This window comes from Scyliorhinus canicula, chromosome 7 (genome assembly GCF_902713615.1).
Source record: "Scyliorhinus canicula chromosome 7, sScyCan1.1, whole genome shotgun sequence".
Taxonomy (NCBI): domain Eukaryota; kingdom Metazoa; phylum Chordata; class Chondrichthyes; order Carcharhiniformes; family Scyliorhinidae; genus Scyliorhinus; species Scyliorhinus canicula.
The window spans coordinates 86,542,584-86,566,392 of NC_052152.1; the positions used below are offsets into that span (position 1 = coordinate 86,542,584).

Genomic DNA, 23,809 nt, shown 5'->3' on the forward strand with positions numbered 1-23,809 from the left:
GTGTGCTTTTTCCTTCAATTTGATACTCTCCCTTATTTCCTTAGATATCCACGGTCGATTTCCCCTCTTTCTACCGTCCTTCCTTTTTGTTGGTATAAACCTTTGCTGAGCACTGAAAAATTGCTTGGAAGGTTCTCCACTGTTTCACCATAAAGTCTTTGCTCCCAGTCTACCTTAGCTAGTTCTTCTCTCATCCCATTGTAATCTCCTTTGTTTAAGCACAAAACACTAGTGTTTGATTTTACCTTCTCACCCTCCATCTGTATTTTAAATTCTACCATATTGTGATCGCTCCTTCAGAAAGGATCCCCAACTATGAGATTATTAATCAATCCTGTCTCATTACACAGGACCAGATCTAGGACCGTTTGTTCCCTTGTAGGTTCCATTACATACTGTTACAGAACATAGAACATTACAGTACAGTAAAGGCCCTTCGGCCCTCAATGTTGCGCCGACCTGTGAAACCACTCTAAAGCCCATCTGCACTATTCCCTTATCATCCATATGTCTATCCAATGACCATTTAAATGCCCTTAGTGTTGGTGAGTCCACTACGGTTGCAGGCAAGGCATTCCACTCCCTTACTACTCATGAGTAAAGAACCTATCTCTGACATCTGTCCTGTATCTATCTCCCCTCAATTTAAAGCTATGTCCCCTCGTGCTAGACATCACCATCCAAGGAAAAAGGCTCTCACTGTCCACCCTATCTAATTCTCTGATCATCTTGTATGCCTCAATTAAGTCACCTCTTTACCTTCTTCTCTCTAACGAAAACAGCCTCAAGTCCCACACCCTTCTCCCTCATAAGATCTTCCCTCCATACCAGGAAACTATCGCGGATACATTCTATAAACTCCTCCTCAAGGCTGCCTTGACCGACCTGGTTAAACCAATCGACATGTAGATTAAAATCCCCCATGATAACTGCTCTACCATTTCTACATGCATCAGTTATTTCTTTGTTTATTGCCCGCCCCACCATAATGTTACTATTTGGTGGCCTATAGACTATTCCTATTAGTGACTTTTTTGCCTTCCTATTCCTGATTTCCACCCAAATGGATTCAACCTTATCCTCCACAGCACCGATATCATCCCTTACTATTGCCCGGATGTCATCCTTAAATAACAGAGCTACACCACCTGCCTTACCATCCACTCTGTCCTTCCGAATAGTTTGATATCCGTGGATATTTAACTCCCAGTCGTGACCATCCTTTAACCATATTTCAGTAATGGCCACTAAATCATAATCATTCACGATGATTTGCACCATCAACTCATTTACCTTATTCCGAATACTACGAGCATTCAGGTAAAGTACACTTATGTTGGCTTTTATACCTCCGTTTTGAATCTTAACACCTCAATCAGTAACCCTTCCCAAGTTATATTGCCTCTTAACTTTTCTCCTAGTTGTCCTTGTCGTTGAACCCATATATTCATGTAACAACCTGCCGCATCGCTTACAATTTATGTTTTTACTTCCCGTTTTATTCCTTTTAGTATTACTGGGCCTATTCACTGAGCTCCCCTCAGTCACTGTACCTTGTACTGTCGCCCTTTTTGATTTTTGACTATGTCTTCTCTGCCTTACACTTTCCCCCTTCGTGCCTTTTGTTTCTGTTCCTGTTTTACTACCGTCCGACTTCCTGCATTGGTTCCCATCCCCCTGCCACATTAGTTTAAACCCTCCCCAACAGCTCTAGCAAACACCCCCCCAAAGACATTGGTTCCAGTCCTGCCCAGGTGCAGACCGTCCGGTTTGTACTGGTCCCACCTCCCCCAGAACCGGTTCCAATGCACCAGGAATTTGAATCCCTCCCTCTTGCACCATCTCTCGAGCCACACATTCATCCTGACATTCCTACTCTGAAGCAACCCTGAGATTACTACCTTTGAGGTCCTACTTTTTAGTTTAACTCCTAACTCCCTGAATTCAGCTTGTAGGACCTCATCCCGTTTTTTACCTATATCGTTGGTGCCTATGTGCACCACAACAGCTGACTGTTCACACCCCCCCCCCCCCACCCCACCCCGCCCCGCCCAGAATTTCCTGCAGCCACTCCGAGACATCCTTGACCCTTGCAGCAGGGAGGCAACATACCATCCTGGAGTCCCTTTACGATTGAGTCCCCTATCACTATAGCCCTGCCATTCTTCTTCCTGCCCTGCTGCGCAGCAGAGCCAGCCATGGTGCCATGAACCTGGCTGCTGCTGCCTTCCCCTGGTGAGCCATCTCCCTCAACAGTATCCAAAGCGGTATATCTGTTTTGCAGGGAGATGACCGCAGGGGACACCTGCACTGCCTTCCTACTTTGGGATATTAAAATCTCCAGCACTTGCATGCAGAGATGGAAAGAATGCTATCCACTAGCTCTTAGTTAAACTCTTCTGCAGCTCCTGGCTTTGGCTCACGTGCAACTGTTTGCTGCTAACAACCTAATAGAGTACTGGCACAGTTCAGTTGTCCACATATAATAATGACCCTTGGGTGAGATACCAGAGCCTGTTACTTGTTGCAAATTTAACCCCATCAAATAATTGCTTCCTTTCGCAGGATACAACGCCACCCAGTGGTGAAAAACAGATAATGCAGCAACGCAATGAAACCAGAGCAGAATTAAAATTTGTCAAATTAAACAGTATAACCATTCAGATCAATGCATTGTATTCTCCCCCACATCATCTGTAACAATATCTTAAAAAGGTGTTTGTGCAGTTCAGAATAAAAACAATGAAACAGTAATTGCCCCAAAGTTCATCAACATTTTGTACTTATTAATCTGCAACAAACAACACAATTTGGAAAGATTTACAAATATTGGAAACTTCAGAGATGAGCAACTACCCCACACATTTTAATATTTACATTTTATGAAATATGTGTAAAGATTTCAAACTAGTATCTCCAATGATGCTAGAACATGCCAAATAATTACTCTTTGCTACCTTGAAGATTGTACAATGTAAAAAATAAAGCAGAAAATGGCAGTGAATACATAGTTACTCAACAACTGTACAATGCTGGAAACACTCATGAAAACAGTTAGTAAAATGTCAGATAGTTGAGCTTAATTCAGAAACTTAATTTTTAATAGATAATAGGTAGGTTGAATATGGAAAAAGTGTGGCAAATAGAACAATTGCAGACCATACAGCCATTAGTTAAACAAATCACTGTGCTAGCACCACTGCTGCTTTAGAAAGGAGCACAGTAGCATGCCATTACCAAATGTTTTTCGAAAAAACATTGCATCTGTAGTCTGTTAGCATTCCGTATCTATTCACAGTAATTGTCCATTATAAAACTTAAGATTAGAAATGTACAAAATGTATATTTTTTATACAATAGAAAAGGCCTATTTTAAAAGCTGCAGACAAATTTAGCACTCAGACAAGGTCAGTACAACATTCAAAAATCAAATGAAGGTGAAGCAAAGCTGAGAAAGAATTTTACATATCTTACAAAAACGATTAGATTCCGCAGAAACCATATGCCAATAAAATCCTCAGGGCAGTAACTTTGACTCTTCTGCACATTTAACAAGGTTAAAAATTGAACACTCTTGATTTTAATCATCCACCCCAGATCCCTGCATTGAATTTCATTTTCCAGGTTATTTCAATGTGCTTCGATAGTAAGTGTATATAAATTGAGATATTGCATTTGAAGGCTCAGCCTACCAAAATATCTATGACTATTGCTGGTTTTGGTTTTCTGAGGCAGTTTTTGCTGTAGTCAATTGAACAAGCAGATGTGAACTAGTATAAAATTACCACACTGCAGTGAACAAACACTAATTAAAGTGTACATGAGAGTAGTTGGTATCAGAAAGTCCTGCTAATGTGTATTTATGTTTCACTTTGTAACAACAATCAGCTGGACAGGTTTAAAAACCTTCAGAATGTATAGTGGAACAGTTCCCTATTTTGAGCAACAGGTAGTAAAAAGCATTACTATTGGATTCTGCAAAAGATTAAAAAAGCAATTAAAAGTTTCATAAAGCAAAATAAAATGGTTTTACCTGAGGCAATACAAATATCAGTATCGAGTTCTTTAATCAGAACATGATTAGAATTAGCAAGTGTACTTGTTTTTGCAAAAAGAGGTTCAAGATAAAGGAATTACAAACATGGCAGGAAGCTGGACTCTTGGCCATGTTTTACGATTTTGTTATTTATTTTTCCATTAATTTCCACACAGTTTTAAAGGGTACAGCATTAACTTCTCTTCATAATCAATCTCAGATGCCCTCTATTGGAGAAACAAAAACAAGCTTAAAACACTTGTTTCTTTCCCTAATTCAATTTTGATTATATATTCTTCGCAGGTGAAATCCTTCATTCATAGAATTTACAGTGCAGAAGGAGGCCATTCAGCCCATCGAATCTGCACTGGCTCTTGGAAAGAGCACCCTACTTAAGCCCCACACCTCCACTCTATCCCCTTTATCCCCATAACCCAGCAACCCCACCTAATCTTTTTGGACACTAAGGGCAATTTAGAATGGCCAATCCACCTAACCTGCACATCTTTCGACTGTGGGAGGAAACCGGAGCACCCGGAGAAAACCCACGCAGACATGGGGAGAACGTGCAGACTCCACACAGACAGTGACCCAAGCCGGAAATCGAACCTGCCACCCTGGAGTTGTGAAGTAACTGTGCTACCCACTATGCTACTGTGCAGTCCATTCCTGCAAATGAAGCTAGAATTTAACGCAACCTTCTGTTTTTGAACCCATCCAAATCGCTCTTTTAATGTAGCTTTAAATGAAGACTCCAGAGAATAACCTTAAATTGTATGAGTTTTGAGTATCTGAAAGAAATTAAATCGGAAAAAAATGCATCAGACATTTAACTTCATAACCAACACTTTTATAGGACATTAACCTGGCTCTATAGTACACTAAAGTGATGAAAGACAAGAACACTGCTCATATGGAGGGCAGTGCAATATCCCTGACAACAACAATGCGTTGAGTGGTCCACTGAAAGCAACTTGAAACTTTAACAAGCTATATCACTGTCTGACTAAGCCGTTTTCTCATTTCCTCCCTCACGCTCCCCACCCCACCAATATACAGGGTGGTGATTTCTGGTCAAATTAAATATGCATCATAAGCAGATGGGTAAGTTTAATCTTCCTCTTCTCCCGAAAGAGTTGCAGCAAATTTTGGAGCAAATTAAACATAGCACTGCCTCTCCTGATGTATTTACTTAGTATTGAGGTAGTCAAGTTTGCTGGCTGGATTAAGTGCCTTCCACTTCCTTCTATTGCAATCAATGTATAGGGAATACTTCCCAAATGCTTGCTTTCCATAGACCAATTTTAATGTAATGCTCTACGCTTAACTGTACTATACAGTAAGACATGGGTACAAGAGCCAATTATTTTCAGACAAGGTTTTAGGGCAGCAATATGAAACCCAGCTTTTACATTTAATAATTAATTTTCAAGTAATGTTTAGTAAAGCTGCACTACTTCAATTAGAAACTTTAGCTGTTTAGTAATTTATGTACTGTACTATTACTACTACTGTGAATTATAGCAGTTTAACATCTCTTATAAACTGATGGCAATAGGTTCTTACTGGGGGAGTATTAAAGTCATTATATTATTTACAATACCCATAAAACTCCCTAAATGAAATGTCTTGTAAAAATTTGTTGTTGAAATGTTATGAAATCATTCAAAAAATGTTACAAATCAAATTAGTGCACACAAAAGGAAATGTAATTATACCCAAGATTCCTTCCCCCCACAAAAATAAATGGGTGAAACAAGTGCTCATGTGAAAAGGAAGACTATTCATATTAAGTATTCATTGGCACAAATCAAGTTCAAACTGAGGGAAGAAAAACGACATTTAGTCCAAAGCCACAATGAGCCCTTTTCAACTCAGGACAGCAAAAGCTCAGTGAGGCTTCACAACCCATGACTACAAACCTCTCATGTTACTGGGATTGATGGGGAATGGGAACAAACAGAAGAGTGGGGTGGGGAGGAGCTCAGAAAGAAAGAAGTTCACACCTCAGCCACATCCTGAACCCTTCCAGGGTGCTTTGCTTCAGGAATTCATCCACAAACGCATTTAGAGCGGTCAGGTACTCTTTTTCTCTCTGCACCAAAATTTGAAACTCTGCAGGCTCAATCATCAGAGCATCCCAAAGATAGGAAGAAAAAGAATAAAACACTCGACAACAAACTCGGCTGTCTTACTATCACAATTAAATTGGAAAGAGGGTCAAATACAACATTATATTTATGCATTAAGTTAAGTAGTCATGCACACAAAGTCCCCACCTTGCTGATTTTTTAAACAAATCCAGTGTTTGAGAATAGGAGTTACATATCAATTACATAAGGAAATGCTGATCAGTCATCATGGACAGTCTGACAAGAGATGGCACAAGACCTCACCTTCATACTCGTGATTAAGTGAATTTAGAGGATTACAAGTTCACAAAAATGCATGTTTCTTTTAAAAGGATCAAAGGACTGAAGGAGGCCATTTGGTGGCCTATTGTGCCTGTGCTGCTTCTTGGAAAGAGCTATTTATTTACTGTAAAGACACTATTACCAGCTTGCCATTATCAAATTAAATAAATGGGCTGGTAAGACAGTATCCTTTATACGGCTTAATGAAAACCTGATTAAAATGTTCTCATGTTTGAGAGATAAATTAGTGTTTTCTGATAAAACTTCACCAAAGTATAAATCTACTGTTCATGGTTTTTAGCACCTCAACAATTGAAGAAATTGTGTTTTTCAAGTCAATTTAAAATAGATTTTAAAAGTTTAATTTAAAGTGGTGTTACCTCACTTAAATAAGTACAAGATGCAGGCTAGCCAGTGTCTGATGAAGAATAGATGCTTAAAATTTAGTGAAATGCTTAAAAAGTTGGAGGAAAACTGCAGTTTATGGATTGCTTGAATGCATATGTTTACCTCTTTCCCTTTTTCATATACTTGCAATCACGCAAAGGATTAAAAAATATTTCATGCCATAATCCAGCGCTTATTACTTTACACTGAATGAAATACCAAGTAGTATTTTTGAACCTTGCATAAATTTCACATGTAGTAAAATCCATAAATTCAAAAGGAACATTTTGTTTACAAAACACACCTCAGTTTCAAGACAATATAAATTGCATGCATAAAAAGATTGTAGATAATCTGCATTGCTCATCCAGATCCACTGTGCTTCTTAGTTAATTTCTGTAACTGAACTCCAAGCTTCAAATCTGGTTGATGGACACAAAGATGATTGCAGCACAGCACAGGTGCAATAAGGAGAGTATTGGTTCTGATTGAAAGTGTAAAATGGAGCAGGATTACTCATCTGTGGTACATTTCTCTATCATTTCTTGGCAGAAATCAGTCATTACAGCCTGGCAGCAGTGTTCCATTCCAGACTGATCAGCGGTAATACTTTCCTGTAGACTGTTTGGTACATCCATTGTTTTCTCTTGAAGTTGTACAGTGAAGCTTTGCTCACTATTGAACTTCGTACTCTGTGCATCAGCTGTGTATCCTGGATATGAAGAAATCAGATTTGTACAGGTGATGGAGCTCATGCTTCTTTGGGTGTTTAGTATTGAAAGAGGGCACTCTGGAGAGGAATACTTTGCTAGTGTCTGAATTTGTTCAGCAGTCAGAGCTGCTTCTTTGCACACCTGCTTGCAAAGGACAGATAAATTATCCCAGGTTTGACCCATGTTCACTTTTAACTGCCCCTTCTCTTGCAGCAACTTTTCCTTTTCACACAACTAGATGATATGGGGAGAGAGAAGAAAAACACATATTAAACTGTTTTTGAAATTAAGTAAACACAAATGGGCAGGGTTTCTATTACTTTACTATTTCCATGTTGGTGCAGGATATAAAGCACAAATAGCACGGTAACAAAAGTGGCTAGCACTGTGGCTTCACAGCACCAGGTTCCCAGGTTCGATTCCCCACTGCGTCACTGCCTGTGCAGAGTCTGCACGTTCTCCCAGTGTCTGCGTGGGTTTCCTCCGGGTGCTCCGGTTTCCTCCCACAGTCCAAAAACATGCAGGTTAGGTGGATTGGCCATGCTAAATTGCCCTAGTGCCCAAAAAGGTGAGGCGGGGTTATTGGGTTACAGGGATAGGGTGGAAGTGAGGTCTTAAGTGGGTCAGTGCAACTAGGCCAAATGTCCTCCTTCTGCACTGTATGTTCTATATGACCAGTGAAGGAAGATCATCATTTCCAGGTAACGGCACAGAGAATATCACACTCACAATAAATAAAATGTTCTCAAAAGCAGGCAAAATGATTATCTGTTTACTTATTTTTTAAAAATCTACAGACCATTGTTTTTATTCAACCTACCAACTTATGTATTTCACATTCCAGGTTTTGAATGCAGTCAAGTTTCCGCTTCCGACAGCGCTGGGCTGCAATTCTGTTTTTGCTGCGACGTCGTACATCATGGATATAATCCAGCTGTTCTGCATTGAGTTTATGCAGTTTCAGCATTGTTTGAAAGTCATTTCTAGACAATAGTGTAATTCTGTCAACAGGAAATGGTAGTTTTACCTAGAAGGGGCACAAGTGCACAAATTAGATTCACAAAAGTCAGAAAAATTACATTATAAATTTTAGGCACATTAAGAAAAAAATCCATGATTCTTCCATCCATTTATCAGCTGCAGACATTTTCCATTATGTTTGTTCAATTGAACTAACTTGCTGAAATCAAGACTTGCAGTCAAAGATTTATTGGGAACTAGATTTAGTAGATCCGGGGCTGTTTAGCACACTGGGCTAAATAGCTGGCTTTGAAAGCAGACCAAGCAGGCCAGCAGCACGGTTCGATTCCAGTAACAGCCTCCCCGAACAGGCGCCGGAATGTGGCGACTAGGGGCTTTTCACAGTAACTTCATTTGAAGTCTACTCGTGACAATAAGCGATTTTCATTTCATTTCATTTTATTTGTGCAAGCCAGTCAACGATTTCTCCAGTTTTGTAGGCAATAAGAGATAGATGCTTTTCAAGTTATACACTACGAATTGATTTAAAAAACCAACATGCCTCAAGTCTTCCTGAGAATGTGGAATATTTGGTCAGGCAAATGTTCGAGATATTCCCGAGTTGAGGTTTTAACCAAGTAGATAGGCAGGAAAGGGGTTGGGTGAGGAAAATGTGCATGGAGTTTGGACAAAGGGCCCATTAGACAAAATGCACTGGTTTTGCAACGGTGAAGTTAAGCTGAAGTTCCTGCACAAACATATTACCCAAGTCTGATTGTATAATCTTCGATTTATCAGCTCAGATGTATATATGCATCAGGGCATTCTCAAGGCCCACAAGAGGAATTGGGTTGCTAGCAAATGAACCATTTACTGTATAATGCTACTGACGTTACTTTTTAATTGGTTTCAGTTGATCACTGCTCGCATCAATTAACTCAATACTGCAGCAGAGCAGGAAACCAGTGTAGTTTCAACACACTGCTAGTCATCAACTGACTAAATTTAAACTAACTTAAAATTACTTCAAATTCAGTTTAAGTAATTGCAGCAAAAGAAACCACAGCTTCAATTAACTGCTAACCACTGCAGGCCACGTGACCAAAACTGAAATCACGTGACCACAGGTGCCCAAGTGCAATGTGATCACCGATCCTAAATGGAAGAGATGGAAACTCGCCACTCTATCCAGCAGGCATGGCCAACTGAGTGAAGATAATGGCATTAGACTGATGAACTTCAGGACCAGCATGAACTGGTTATGAGCACAACTTGCTTGCCCATGAAACTGTATGACCTTTAGCAGTATTTAATTCATTTCTACCTGGATGTCTCTATTATCTGGCCAGAAATCATGCAGAAGCTTCAGGCTCCCGAACTTTTTACTTCCATCAACTGATATAATGGCTTCAGTCCAACCATGCGTCCTTCTTTTTTTAAGTATACATTCAGGGTGCAAGTGTCATTGGCAAAGCCAGCACAGATTACCATTCCTAACTGCTCTTGAGGAAGTGGTGGTGAACCACGTTCTTGAACCGCTTAAGTTCCAGGATTTTGACCCAATGGCAGCAAAAGAATAACAATATGGTTCCAAGTCAGGATGATGTTTAGTATTTAATAGGGATTTACAGGTGGCAGTATTCCCATGCCTATGCTCCCTTGCTCTTCTGGGTGTCAGAGGTTACAGGTTTGGAAGATACTGAAGGAGCCTTGGCATGTTGCTGCACTGCATATTGTAGATGGTACACACTGCAGACATTGTGCACCAGTCATGGAGGGAGTGAATTCACCCTCAATACATCAGTGTGGCTTCTTTCAGCTTAAAACAGTTAACTTTTTTTTTAAACGTTTAAAATTCCAATCTACATGTACAATGCATTTAGCAGGTGTACACCTTTGGTTTAGATCAGGGTACATAACCCTCAGGTTACTGAAAGCTATTCTCCTCACACTGCTTCCCGACAAAAATTCATTTTGGGGTAATTGAACACTCTGGAGCGAAAACACTAGTCATAATGAAGATCATTTTACTATAGACAAAATGCACTGGTTTTGCAAAGGTGAAGTTAAGCTGAAGTTCCTGCACAAACATATTACCCAAGTCTGATTGTATAATCTTCGATTTATCAGCTCAGATGGCTCCACTGGGTGGCAACCATTGGTTCATCCCGGGGAACACAGATGGGGGATTCAGGGGGTGGCAAAGGGCGGGCATCAGCAAATTGAGGGACCTGTTTATTGGCGGGAGGTTTGCGGGCCTGGGGGAACTGGAAGAGAAATTTGGCCTTCCCCAAGGGAACATGTTCAGATACCTGCAGGTAAAGGCGTTTGCTAGGCGACAGGCATAGGGATTCCTTTGCTGCCCTCGCAGGGGACGATGGACAGAGTGCTTTCGGGGGTGTGGGTAGGAGAGGGGAAGGTTCTGACATCTATAAGGTAATGCAGGAGGTGGAGGAGTCGTCAGTGGAGGAGCTGAAGGCTAAATGGGAGGAGGAACTTGGGGAGCAGATAGAGGACGGGACTTGGGCGGATGCCTTGGAGAGAGTCAACTCTTCCTCCTCATGTGAGAGGCTTAGTCTCATCCAATTTAAGGTGCTGCACCGTGCCCACATGTCCGGGACTAGGATGAGTAGGTTCTTTGGGGGTGAGGACAGGTGCACCAGATGTTCGGGGAGTCCAGCGAACCACGCCCATATGTTCTGGGCATGCCCAGCACTGGAAGAATTCTGGAAGGGGGTGGCGGGGACGGTGTCGAGGGTGGTTGGATCCAGGGTCAAACCAGGGTGGGGACTCGCGATTTTTGGAGTTGCGGTAGAGCCGGAAGTGCAGGAGGCGAAAGAGGCCGGTGTCCTGGCCTTCGCGTCCCTAGTAGCCCGTCGAAGGATTCTGTTACAATGGAAGGATGCGAGGCCCCCAAGCGTGGAGACCTGGATCAGTGACATGGCGGGATTTATAAAATTGGAAAAGGTCAAATTTGCCCTGAGAGGATCAATACAAGGGTTCTATAAACGATGGCAGCCTTTTCTGGACTTCCTGGCTCAGAGATAGGTAACTTGGTCAATAGCAGCAGCAACCCGGGGTGGGGGGGTGTGTGTGTGTGTGCATTATTGTAGTGTTTATTCTGTAACTTTATATAGTGTGTTAATTTGCGTTGTTGTTAAAATGCTGGGTTGTTCATGGGGATGGGGCGAATGTATATGATTGTTAATATTGTTATTTTCGGTATTTTACTAAGGTGCGTCAATGTTGTATAAAATCAAAATTTTTCAATTAAAATTATTTTTTTTTTAAAAACCATTCACCCAGTCTTCACACTTCAAATTTAATTTGCATTCCTGTTTTCCAAAAGATATTCCCAATTTCTTACCAATATTAAGTTTACATATTATTTCTGTACAATATTGAAGGAATTAACATAGGAAGCAATCAAATGCTATTTTTTTCAAACATTTTCAATTGCTTTTGATGGCATAATACAAGTCAACAGATTTATTTACCAATGGTGCAGTGTTAAGAACAATTTTTCTAAACTTCCAGATCCACAAAATTCAAACAGGACAACCCAGTGGATGCAAACAAAAAATATTAAAAGAATGGAGCTGCCTGGGATAAAGGGCTGCATTACCAGGGCTCCAGGCCACTTGTGATTCATGGGTTACAGTTTGTATACCAAAGGCTTCATATAGTTCAAACTTTGCTCAAAATACAGATGATATGACAGAGGCTTGAATGTGTTTAAGGAGTGAAGCAAGAAATATGTACTAGTGGGTCTGCCATGGAACTGCTTGTGATTGGTCAGAGAACACTTTTATTCTATGCAATACATCAGGGACAATGTTTCATGGGAATAGTGTGCACTTGTATTTATTAAGAGCTCATTAGTGCTTTCATGTTTAGCTATGGAGGTGCATCTGTATTTTTCCAGATATTGTAACCATTGATTAAATTTGTTTAACCACACTTTTCTTCAGAAACTCCCATGAAACACAGGATGACAGTATGAAGATGTTGCAGGAAGGTAGGAGTGTGCAGGTTGCCATAATTTCGTAAGATGGGTGGCACAGTAACACAGTGGTCAGCTCAGTTGCTTCACAGCACCATGGTCCCAGGTTTGATTTTTGTTTGGGTCACTGTCTGTGCGGAGTCTGCACGTTCTCCCAGTGTCTGCATGGGTTTCCTCCGGGTGCAATGGTTTCCTCCCACAAGTCCCAAAAGACGTGCTAGTTAGGTGAATTGGACATTCTGAATTCTCCCTGTGTGTACCCGAACAGGCGCCGGAGTGTGGAGACTAGGGGATTTTCACAGTAACTTCATTGCAGTGTTAATGTCAGCCGACTTGTGACAATAATAAAGATTATTATTCTTATAATAAAGGAGCAGAATTAGGCCATTTGGCCCATCGAGTCTGCTCCGCTATTTGATCATGACTGATCTCATCCTGGCCTTAACTCCATTTTCCCATGGATAAAATCCAATATAAACATTTTTTTTTTTTTTTTTAATTCCACCGTCCTGCCATTCTCCATCATCCTTCAACCCAGAGTAGCATAGTAGCACAAGTGGATAGCACTGTAGCTTCACAGCGCCAGGGTCCCAGGTTCAATTCTTTGGACTGTGGGAGGAAACCGGAGCACCTGGAGGAAACCCACGCAGACACAGGGAGAGCATGCAGACTCCGCACAGACAGTGACCCAAGCCGAGAATCGAACCTGGGACCCTGGAGCAGTGAAGCAACTGTGCTAACCACTATGCCACCATCTTGCATTCCAGTAAGGTTTGCATGTTTTCTTATTATTTCACCATAATATCGTAACGTCAAAAAATCTTTTCACCATCTTTTCCAGTGTTAGGTCAACTGCATGATGGGCAGTAAGGTGGCACAATGGTTAGCACTGCTGCCTCACGGCACCGCAGTCCCAGGTTCGATCCTGGCCCTGGGTCACACTCAGTGTGGAGTTTGCACATTCTCCCCGTGTTTGCGTGGGTTTCGCCCCCACAACCCAAAGATGTGCAGGGTAGGTGGATTGGCCACGCTAAATTGCCCCTTAATTGGAAACAATTAATTGGGTATAAATTTATTTTAAAAAGTCAACAGCATGATAATTGTATTTCAATTTTCTTACCTCACATTCTTGTTCTCTGGCAGAACATGACTCACTGTCGTCCTCGGATTCTGACCCAAATTCATCTCCTGAGTTTGTTGTACATGTGTCATATTTGTCTTGTTGCTGTCCCTGGTCGCTTTCAAGCTCCTCTATACCTGAGCTGCTGGAACACACAGAATTTCCAGTATCATATGCAAATGGGCACTTCAAAGAGCTATACGTAGACTCGGGCAAGTGTGGTGCAGAAGAGGTGTAGTGCAGTAAGAAAGAACTTTGCGAGCTTCCTTCAAGAGTTTGGCACGGTTCGGTAGAAAACTGTGGGCATTGAGAAATTCTGTCCAAATTGAATTGTCCTGCACAACTTCTCTCTTTAACAAACGATTCAGCCTCACAGTTAGATTGTGCACCACAAAGTTCACTCCAGAATCCTTTTGCTAAGTGTTCTGCCACCTCCCTTTCCACAATGCTTCGTCCACTGGAAACTGCAATGGAATTCTCTGGTCTCTTTGAGTAACCTGAGCTAAAAATAACTGATTTCCTCTCAGAGTCTCCACCTGCTCTTTCTGAAGCATTTGGCTGATCACATCCCCGACTAATTTCGATTTTTGTTTCTTCGGTATTTGCACAAGGAGCACTGTTCTTTTGGAGACTTTCATACTGCAACATTAAAGGGACAAATGGCTCTGCTTGAGAACAAGGCAAGTCAGGCAAGTCATAATGTTCCCCAGTGCAACTTAGTTGAATACCTGAGATATTTTGTGGTGATGTCCCTTGCGTTACTTCAGCTGTAGAATCTTGTGATAATGGACAGCTTGTATTCATTTGCTTCTTCACTTCAATGTTCTCTTCGTCACAGACTCCACCTTCTCCCTCCATAGATGTGCTATCACTATCTTTTTCAATAAGGTTTGCACGCTCATCCTCTGACTCGAGGGGGAACGCAAGGCTTTCACAAGGTTCAATTTGCTGTTTTGAAAGTATTTGCTCTAATGAAGAATTTGTCAATGACAACTTATTACCACATGATGTCAGTCTTTCCTTCCCACAGGCTAACTGAAATTTTCGGTATTTGGGGCAGAGAGAGGAACTAGCCCATTCGCTCGGTTTCAAACAAGAATACTTGACTTCAGTGGCTTCATTTTGAACCTCTGGACAAATTTTCCCAACCTCAACGCATTTACGTAGTTTGGGACAAGGACTCTTGGGATTTTCAGATTCAAGAAATTCTTCCACATCATCATCAGCTTCTGAATTTTCATCGTCACCAACAGGAATTTTTAGATTTGTTTTCTGACAACTAGATGTACAACATATCTTTTTTGGAAATCCTGGATGATCTCTCTCCTTTCCAAAAAGTCTGGCTTGAAGAAAGCTGAAACAGTTTCTTTCGATATTATGGATTCCAAGAAATTCTACACTTCTACAGACATCCAGCACATTTTCTTTGTTCAACAGAAGCTTGGCAGTGTACGCAAACTGAAGAAGCGGTGCAAAACCTTTAACTGTAACCTGATAAAACAAAAGACAATCATTTAAGAAATCTAGACTTTCACACAATACACACAAAATTCAGTTCAAAATAAAGCAAAAAAAAAGGACTACTTTGTCAACTTATGTCTATTGGCCAAGTGCCTTATACATACTGTACTACATCTTTGACAGTTCTTTAACACAAATTGATCTTGCACCAAGTCAAGTGCACTTACGAAGCTCATTTTAATTACACGGAACAAAAGGTCATCTGTGACAAATTATGCAATTGACCAAAGATTTATGGCAACAAAACTGGAATGGAACAAAAAAAATAAAAAGTAAATCACTTCACAAGAGTGATGCTTTAGAAAATATTTCAAAAGTAGGCAGTTATGAAAAGCGTTCACAGATCTTCGATGATCATAAATCAAAATGGCACTCTCTCGTCTCCTTTTGGCTTCAAATGCAAAAAGGACTGAATAGCATTTGCCACAAACAAAGCAAGCAGAGTTTCAAATGGGGTTCGGCCCAGATATTTTTCCCGTCATGTTCAAAGCTACTGCACAGTCGCAGCATTAAAAAAAAAGCTAACTTCACCTACTGCTTAAATATTTTGTTGAGACTTTCGGTTGCGGTGATGCGGAGCTAAGCCGCACGTTCGGTGGCTCCTGCTATTTTCGGTCTTTTGGGCTCTTTTAAGGGCCCATAGCAGTGCTGTTTGGACTTTGCCCCATGTGGGAACATTTTTTCTAAGGTTCTCCACCGGTGGATGGCCTGGACTAGGAGTGGAGCGGTCAAGAAATCGGCTTTGAGCAGAGAAAGGTGCGAGGCAGGAAAAGCAAGATGGCGGCGGGCAGGGAAGCAGCAGCGTGGCAGCAGTGGGCGCGAGAGCAGCAGGAGCTGCTTCAGCACAATTTCAAGGAGCTGAAGGCAGAGATTCTGGAGCCATTTAAGGCCTCCCTGGACAAGCTCATGACGACCCAGACGGCTCAGGGTGCGGAGATCCGAGAGCTTCGACAAAAGGCCTCGGAGAGTGAGGATGAACTCCTGGGCCTGGCAGTGAAGGTGGAGTCGCACGAGGCGCTCCATAAGAAGTGGTCAGCGAGGATGGAGGAGATGGAGAACCGGGCCCGTCGGAAGAACCTGCGGATTCTGGGCCTCCGAGAGGGGCTAGATGGTTCGGATTTGGGGGCCTATGTGGCTATGATGCTGAACACGCTAATGGGTGCGGGGTCGTTCCAGGGACCATTGGAGTTGGAGGGTGCCCATCGGGTGCTGCTGCGGAAGTCCAAGCCAAGTGAGCCGCCTCGGGCGGTGCTGGTTCGTTTTCACCGCTTTGTCAACCGTGAGTGTGTGCTGAGATGGGCGAAGAAGGAGAGGAGTAGCAAGTGGGAGAATACGGAGATTAGGATCTACCAGGACTGGAGTGCGGAGGTGGCGAAGAGAAGGGCTGGGTTTAACCGGGTGAAGGCAGTGCTCCACAATAAGGGGGTCAAGTTTGGCCTGTTACAACCGGCACACCTGTGGGTCACTTATAAAGACCGCCAGCTCTATTTTGTCTCCCCGGAGGAGGCCTGGACTTTCGTCCAGGCAGAGAAGCTGGACTTGAACTGAGTCAAGCCCAGCTTGGGGAACGTTGTACACAGCCCGGAGGCTTTGTCCTCCTTGGTATCCTTTCGCTTTATCAGTCCTATTGAATTATGTTTTTTGCTGTTCTGCCTTTTTTCCGATTTTGTGGGACTGTTATCTGTTTACTGGGGTGTTTTGTCATGTTTGGATTCTTTTTTTTTTCCCACTGGTTGAGAGTTTGGGTGGGGTTCGCGGTTGGGTCATGTGCCCGCCTTTTCCCACGTTTTGGGTCGGGGGCGGGGCTTGGGATGGAAGCGCAGGCTTTTCTCCTGCGCTGGAGGAGCAGGGGGCGGGGCTGCGGCTAGGGAGATCGGTGGGGTTAGGGATCGTGGAGGAAATGTGGTGCGAAGGGGGGTAGACATTAATGGGGTCTTCAGGGACTTTTACGAGAAACTGTATCGGTCCGAACCTCCGGCGGAGATGGGAGGGATGGGGCACTTTGTGGATCGGCTGAGATTCCCGAGGGTGGAGGAGGGACAGGTGGAGGGTCTGGGGGCACCAGTTGAGCTGGAGGAGCTGGCCAAAGGGATAGGGAATATGCAGTCGGGGAAGGCGCCGGGGCCGGATGGGTTCCCGGTTGAATTTTACAAGATGTATGCAGACCTGTTGGGCCCCCTGTTGGTTAGGACCTTTAACGAGGCACGGGAAGGGGGGCTTTGCCCCCCCGACGATGTCTCGGGCGCTCATCTCCTTGATTCTTAAGCGGGACAAGGATCCCCTGCAGTGTGGGTCATACAGGCCGATCACACTCTTGAATGTGGACGCTAAGTTGTTGGCAAAGATCTTAGCCACGAGGATAGAGGACTGTGTGCCACAGGTTAATCACGAGGATCAAACAGGGTTTGTGAAGGGGAGGCAGCTGAACACTAATATACGGAGGCTCTTGAACGTTATAATGATGCCAGCGGTAGAAGGCGAAGCAGAGATAGTGGTGGCGCTGGACGCGGAGAAGGCCTTTGATAGGGTTGAGTGGGGGTACTTGTGGGAGGTGCTGGAAAGGTTCGGGTTTGGGGAGGGGTTTGTCAGTTGGGTGAGGCTGTTATACGAGGCCCCGAAGGCGCGTGCGGCCACGAATAGGAGGACGTCAGAGTATTTTCGGCTATACCGAGGGACGAGGCAGGGGTGTGCCTTGTCCCCCCTGCTTTTTGCGCTGGCAATTGAACCCCTGGCTATGGCGCTGAGGGAGTCGGGGAATTGGAGGGGGCTGGTCCGGGGTGGGGAGGAGCATTCAGTGTCGCTCTATGCGGATGACCTATTGTTGTATGTGGCGGGCCCGGTGGGGGGAATGCCGGAGGTGATGGGGGTCCTCTGGGAATTTGGGGATTTTTCAGGGTATAAACTCAACTTTGGGAAGAGCGAGCTGTTTGTGGTACACTCGGGGGACCAGGAGGGGGGGGGATTGGTAGGCTCCCACTGAAAAGGGCGGAGAGGAGCTTTAGGTACTTGGGGGTTCAGGTGGCCAGGAGCTGGGGGGCCTTGCATAAGCTTAACCTCACAAGGCTGGTGGAGCAAATAGAGGAGGAGTTTAAGAGGTGGGACATGCTGCCGCTGTCTCTGGCGGGTAGGGTGCAGTCAGTCAAGATGACGGTGCTCCAGAGGTTTCTGTTCCTGTTCCAGTGCCTCCCCATCCTTATCCTGAAGGCCTTTTTCAGGCGGGTTAACAGGAGCATTACGGGGTTTGTGTGGGGTCACGGGACCCCGAGGGTGAGAAGGGTGTTCTTGGAGCGAGGCAGGGATATGGGTGGGGGGGGGGGGGCCTGGCGCTGCCCAGCCTCTGTGGGCACTATTGGGCTGCCAACGCAGCAATGGTGCGTAAGTGGGTGATGGAGGGGGGGAGGGGGCAGCATGGAAGAGGATGGAGAAGGCGTCCTGTGTGGGCACGAGCCTGGAGGCGCTGGTAACGGCGCCGCTGCCGCTCCCTCCAACGAGGTATACCACGAGCCCGGTGGTGGCAGCTACCCTCAAAATTTGGGGGCAGTGGAGGCGGCACAGGGGGGAGGTGGGGGCCTCAGTGGGGTCCCCGATACGGGGGAACCACCGGTTTGATCCAGGGAGAATTGATGGCGGATTCCTGAGTTGGCACAGGGCAGGTGTCAGGAGGTTGGGGGACCTGTTTATAGGCGAGATATTCGCGAACCTGGGTGAGCCGGAGGGGAAGTTCGGGCTCCCCCCGTGGAACACCTTTTGGTACATGCAGGTAAGGGCGTTTGTCAGGCGGCAGAGTTCCCTCTGCTGCCGCCGCGTGGGATCCAGGACAGGGTACTCTCGGGGGTGTGGGTTGGAGAGGGGAGGATCTCGGCAGCCTACTAAGTGATGCAGGAGATGGACGAGGCCTCGGTCGAGGAGCTGAAGGGGAAATGGGAGGAGGAGCTGGGTGAGGAGATCGAGGAGGGGACGTGGGCGGACGCCCTGGGTAGGGTGGACTCCTCCTCTTCTTGTGCGAGGCTTGGCCTCATACAGTTTAAGGTGCTGCATAGGGCTCACATGACCAGGACAAGGATGAGCCGGTTCTTTGGGAGCGAGGACAGGTGTATAAGGTGCTCAGGGAGCCCAGCAAATCATGCCCATATGATCTGGGCATGCCCAGCGCTGGGGGAATTTTGGAAGGGCATAGCAAGGACGCTGTCGAGGGTGGTAGGATCCAGGGTCGATCCGGGCTGGGGGCTCGCTATATTTGGGGTGGCGGTGGAGCTGGGAGTGCAGGAGGCGAAAGAGGCCGGCATTCTGGTCTTTGCGTCCCCAGTAGCCCGGTGGAGGATTCTTCTTCAGTGGAAGGATGCGAGGCCCCCAAGCGTGGAGGCCTGGGTCAACAATATGGCAGGGTTTATTAAAATAGAGAAGGTGAAGTTTGCCCTAAGAGGGTCGGTGCAGGGGTCTTTCAGAAGGGGTGGGGGGGGGGTCGTTTCTCTGATTTGGACTGAGGGGACGTGCATAGAAGCTCTGTGCTAATGGCGGGCGCTATTTGTTTCTTCTTTTGTGTATACACCGGGGGGGGGGGGCTGTCCTTTCTGCTTTCTGTTGAAGGGACGGGCAGTTGTTCTGTGGGAATGACGGGTGTTCATTTATCTCTCCCTTTGTATATGCACGTGGGGGGGGGGGGGGGGGGGGTTGTTCTTTCTGTTCTTGGTAATTTTTTTCTTTTTGTTGTTGATATTTTGTGAAAATTTGAATAAAAATTATTTTATATATATATATATATATTTTTTTTTTTTGTTCAAGTCCAACAGGTTTGTTTCATATCACTAGCTTTCGGCGCACTGCTCCTTCCCCAGGTTTTTCACCTGAGGTAGGAGCAGTGCTCCGAAGGCTAGTGATTTGAAACAAACCTGTTGGACTTTAACCTGGTGTTGTAAGACTTCTTACTGTGCTTAACCCAGTCCAATGCCGGCATCTCCACATCTTAAATATTTTGAGATATCTTGCCCTTCCAGGGTAATCATAGGTAGGCTGGGCATTTTCCAGGGGCAAAGGTGACAGCCTCAAGTCCATTCATGAGTTTGTATGATATACAACACAAAATGGTCTGATTAGGGCAGCCATTATCCTGCAGGGTACCTTTAATACCCTAATACCCTATTTCAGCATCAAGCTTGCATGGTGAGCAAATGACTCAGGCCCTATTCACAAAATTGCCGATAAGGGCATCTTATAGCATGTGGAATTGTATATGTATTGACCAGTGAAGGCTGGCGGTAGACCATGGTAGAAAACCCTTGGCAGGTATGTAGAAGGAAAGAATTAATTTGACTGCTCCATTTTGAAGGTGAATTTGAGTGCAGGATGGAGCCCAGTAAGAGTCCATACATACACGGATGCAGTGAGCCACGAGGGCGAACCCAATCATATATATCACGCAGCAGCTCATCATTCTTACACAATTCCAGCAAGAGTTTTTTTTAAGCTCATTTTCAAGCAAGGCTGCCCAGTCATGGCGAGTAGCAGGTCCAAAGAATATGCACTTGGAACAGTCATAAAGAATCTTGTGCATTTTGTTGATACAGTCACACTTAAGGATGACTAATCCATCAGGCTTACTGATGTGTATGTCTGGGTTCGTCTCAACGTCTCGCAGTGCTCAAAGACATTCATGTTGCAAACACGTCATTCAGAATCCCACAATATGCATGCACTCGATCAGCTTTGATGATATTGACAATATATATTTCAAGATAGAACCAAGATATCACCTGAAGGGTTTTGGACAGTTTCCAGCCCCTCATTATTATATAGTAGGTGAATCTGAAGAGTATCCTTTTCCCGTTGACATTTTGCAGTAGCACCAAGCCTTAGTACGTCCCTTCAGTTATGTCATCCAGGATCTTGGAACGTGCCAATCTGCAGCACTTTTTTGTGGTAACTTCTTGCCACAATCAACAGGTTTGGGGAAGCAAAGAGCACCTTTCGGTTAGAGTCCTGCGTCATGGAGCTGCTCGGGATGAACTGTGGCAAAAAAGACCTTCTTTGCAAAAATATGGTGCAGGTGAGCAACGATCTCTTTCCCACCACAGCTGCCTCAACGGCATCACGCAGAACGGAAGCGACTATGGCCGTGTAGAAAGGATCTAATAATTATTAGCTCCCTTCTCACCACCAGCCTAGCTATGTTTTTGTTCTTGTTCAAAAGTTCTGGCTGTCTGCTCAGAAAGCCAAGCAACAGGCTCCACCATCTCCATTTCCTGCAAGGTCATGAGGATGTTAAGTGCAGACCATGGCCTGACTGGCTGGTGATCAAAGGTTTCTTCCATGAATTTCTCCACGAGGGACAAGCGGGAGGCTATTCAGCAACATTTATAACCAAGATTTGAGTTTAATATTACCTTTTAGTTACTGCTCTGCTGGGTCAATTGATACCCAAATTTCCTGCCTTTTGCACATTTCATCAATTTCTTCAAAGTAGACAAAGACTTTTGAGGCCAGATACCAAATTATTTTTTTTATATAGTAAATGAACATACAGATCCACAATTGTGATCAGGTTAATTTATTCAAAGTGCAAAATTTTTGCTTCATACAAAATAACAAACTAGGCTTCCAAGTCAACGGCCATCCTGTTTGACTTAAAGTACAGTCTTAAGTATATTCCCTATCACGCAGCAGCTCATCATTCTTACACAATTCCTGCAAGAGTTTTTTTTAAAGTTCATTTTCAAGCAAGGCTACCCAGTCATGGCGAGTGGCAGGTCCAAAGAATATGCACCTGGAACAGTCATAAAGAATCTTGTGCATTTTGTTGATATGGTCACACTTAAGGATGACTAATCCATCAGGCTTACTGATGTGTATGTCTGGGTTTGTCTCAACGTCTCGCAGTGCTCGAAGACATTCTTGTTGCAAACACATCATTCAGAATCCCACAATATGCATGCACTTGATCAGCTTTAATGATATTGACAATATATACTTCAAGATAGAACCTTTTCTGAATCTATGCGTTTGACCTTTATTTTTGTCCTTGTATTTTTAAAGCCCTACTGACAAGTTCTCCCTTTTTTAAACCTCCTTCTCATAGCTAAAAAGGAGCAGAGACTTTCGAACACAATAAGTGTGAGGTATTTATTAGCTGCTGAGACTTGTATTGCACTTTTTCTGATGGGATATTAAACAGAGTCCTCGTCTGCTTGCTCAAGTGGATGTAAATGCTACCATGGCATAAATAGAAGAGCATTCACCTGTTGCCTTGGCCCACATTTATCCCTCAACCAATATCTGAAACATATGATCTAGTCATCTCAGTCAGCACTTTCAAACAGGGATCTGCAACACAGGGTCAGGCCACAGCTAGGTACCATGGTCAAGAGTGAGTCAGTGAGCAACGGCTAGAGATTGCTCTGTCACCCATCTCCTGTTATCCCTTGCTCTTCTAATATTATCTCCAAGTACTCCTATCTGGACTCCTGCCAAGGATGGACTCTCTAGTAAGAAGGTGGTACAGCCTTTCACTTGTTTGTTACCTGTGAGTAAATATCTGTTTTCTTAAAAGCATTATTAAAAAGTGTTTTCCTACACAGCAATTGATATTATAACTATCACATAAAATTGTAATTCAGACGAGGGTCGGTAATTACTAATCCATTTGAAAAGGAACCGTTCAACCAAACGTTTTTGACGACCACTAAATCTATATCACCAACAAGAGCAGAAAATGCCGGACAATCTCAGCAGGTCTTACAGCATCTATGGAAAGAGAACTGAATAAATGTCGAGTCTCAAGGAATCCTCTTTGACAAAGAGTCATCCAGACCTGGAACGTTAGCTCCATTCTATCTCCACAGATGCAGTCAGACCTGCTGAGATTGTCTAGTGTTTTCATTTTTTGTTTCAGATTCAAACATCCGCAGGAATGTGCTTTTAATCTATATCACTGCTATTTGCCTGCAAATTGCCTGTTGAGGGTCCCACAGCAAGCATTCTCAACCAGCTTTAGACACAATGGGCCAATTGGCATCCTTCTGTGCCAGACATTTTGATGTTTCTATGAACTAAAGTTGATGCTCAATATCAGTGATTGGATCCAGACAGATGCTGCCACCCAGTGACAGCCCCAAGAACTGCAACTGTCAAGTCTCAATGAGTGGATCGGAGAAGTTTCATATCATGAAAGTTAAGAACTACTATCCTACACTACATCTCAACAGTACACTTCAAAAGTATTTAGCTGTGGGATGTTTTAAGGCATTACAAAGCATCTTTCAGGCCAAGTTATTTTTCAGATCTTTTTATTATTTATGGTTAATAGCAAAGGAGCAAAGTTGACCTCATTTGCATTTTGACCATCTAATAGCTCCGAAATTGCTGGAGCAGACAACTCGCAGTAAACATTACCCCTCAAATCGTATTCCATCTGCAGTGCGAACTGCGGGAAATATGAGCAGATAGATACCTCATGCACATTGGGATCAATGGTCTATCTCCTTAACCAATGAAATTTGAAGATAATGTAACAGAATATTGGAAACAGGATGAATGAAGAGATAAAGTAGATACATAGAGAAAAAATTAGGTGGAAAGAGAGGGAGAGGAAAATAAATGAAATTAAAAAGTACATTCTGAAAACCTCCAGAACAATTTACTATCTGCAGGACTGAAATTTTA

At 43.8% G+C, this 23,809-nt stretch overlaps 1 protein-coding gene across 3 annotated transcripts in view; it reads right to left on the minus strand.

Moving 5' to 3' along the window:
• Positions 1-6,256: 6,256 nt before the first annotated feature.
• The window catches only part of LOC119969142 (transcription regulator protein BACH1-like), an 89,857-nt gene continuing 72,304 nt past the window's right edge, over positions 6,257-23,809 (minus strand). For all 3 annotated transcript variants that reach the window (XM_038802359.1, XM_038802358.1, XM_038802360.1), the window contains exons 3-5: positions 13,634-15,124; positions 8,371-8,577; positions 6,257-7,784 (exon numbers count right to left, since the gene is read on the minus strand). In XM_038802359.1, coding sequence (XP_038658287.1) covers positions 7,350-7,784; positions 8,371-8,577; positions 13,634-15,124 — 2,133 coding nt within the window. In that variant the 3' untranslated portion in view covers positions 6,257-7,349. The remainder of the gene's footprint in view (positions 7,785-8,370; positions 8,578-13,633; positions 15,125-23,809) is intronic.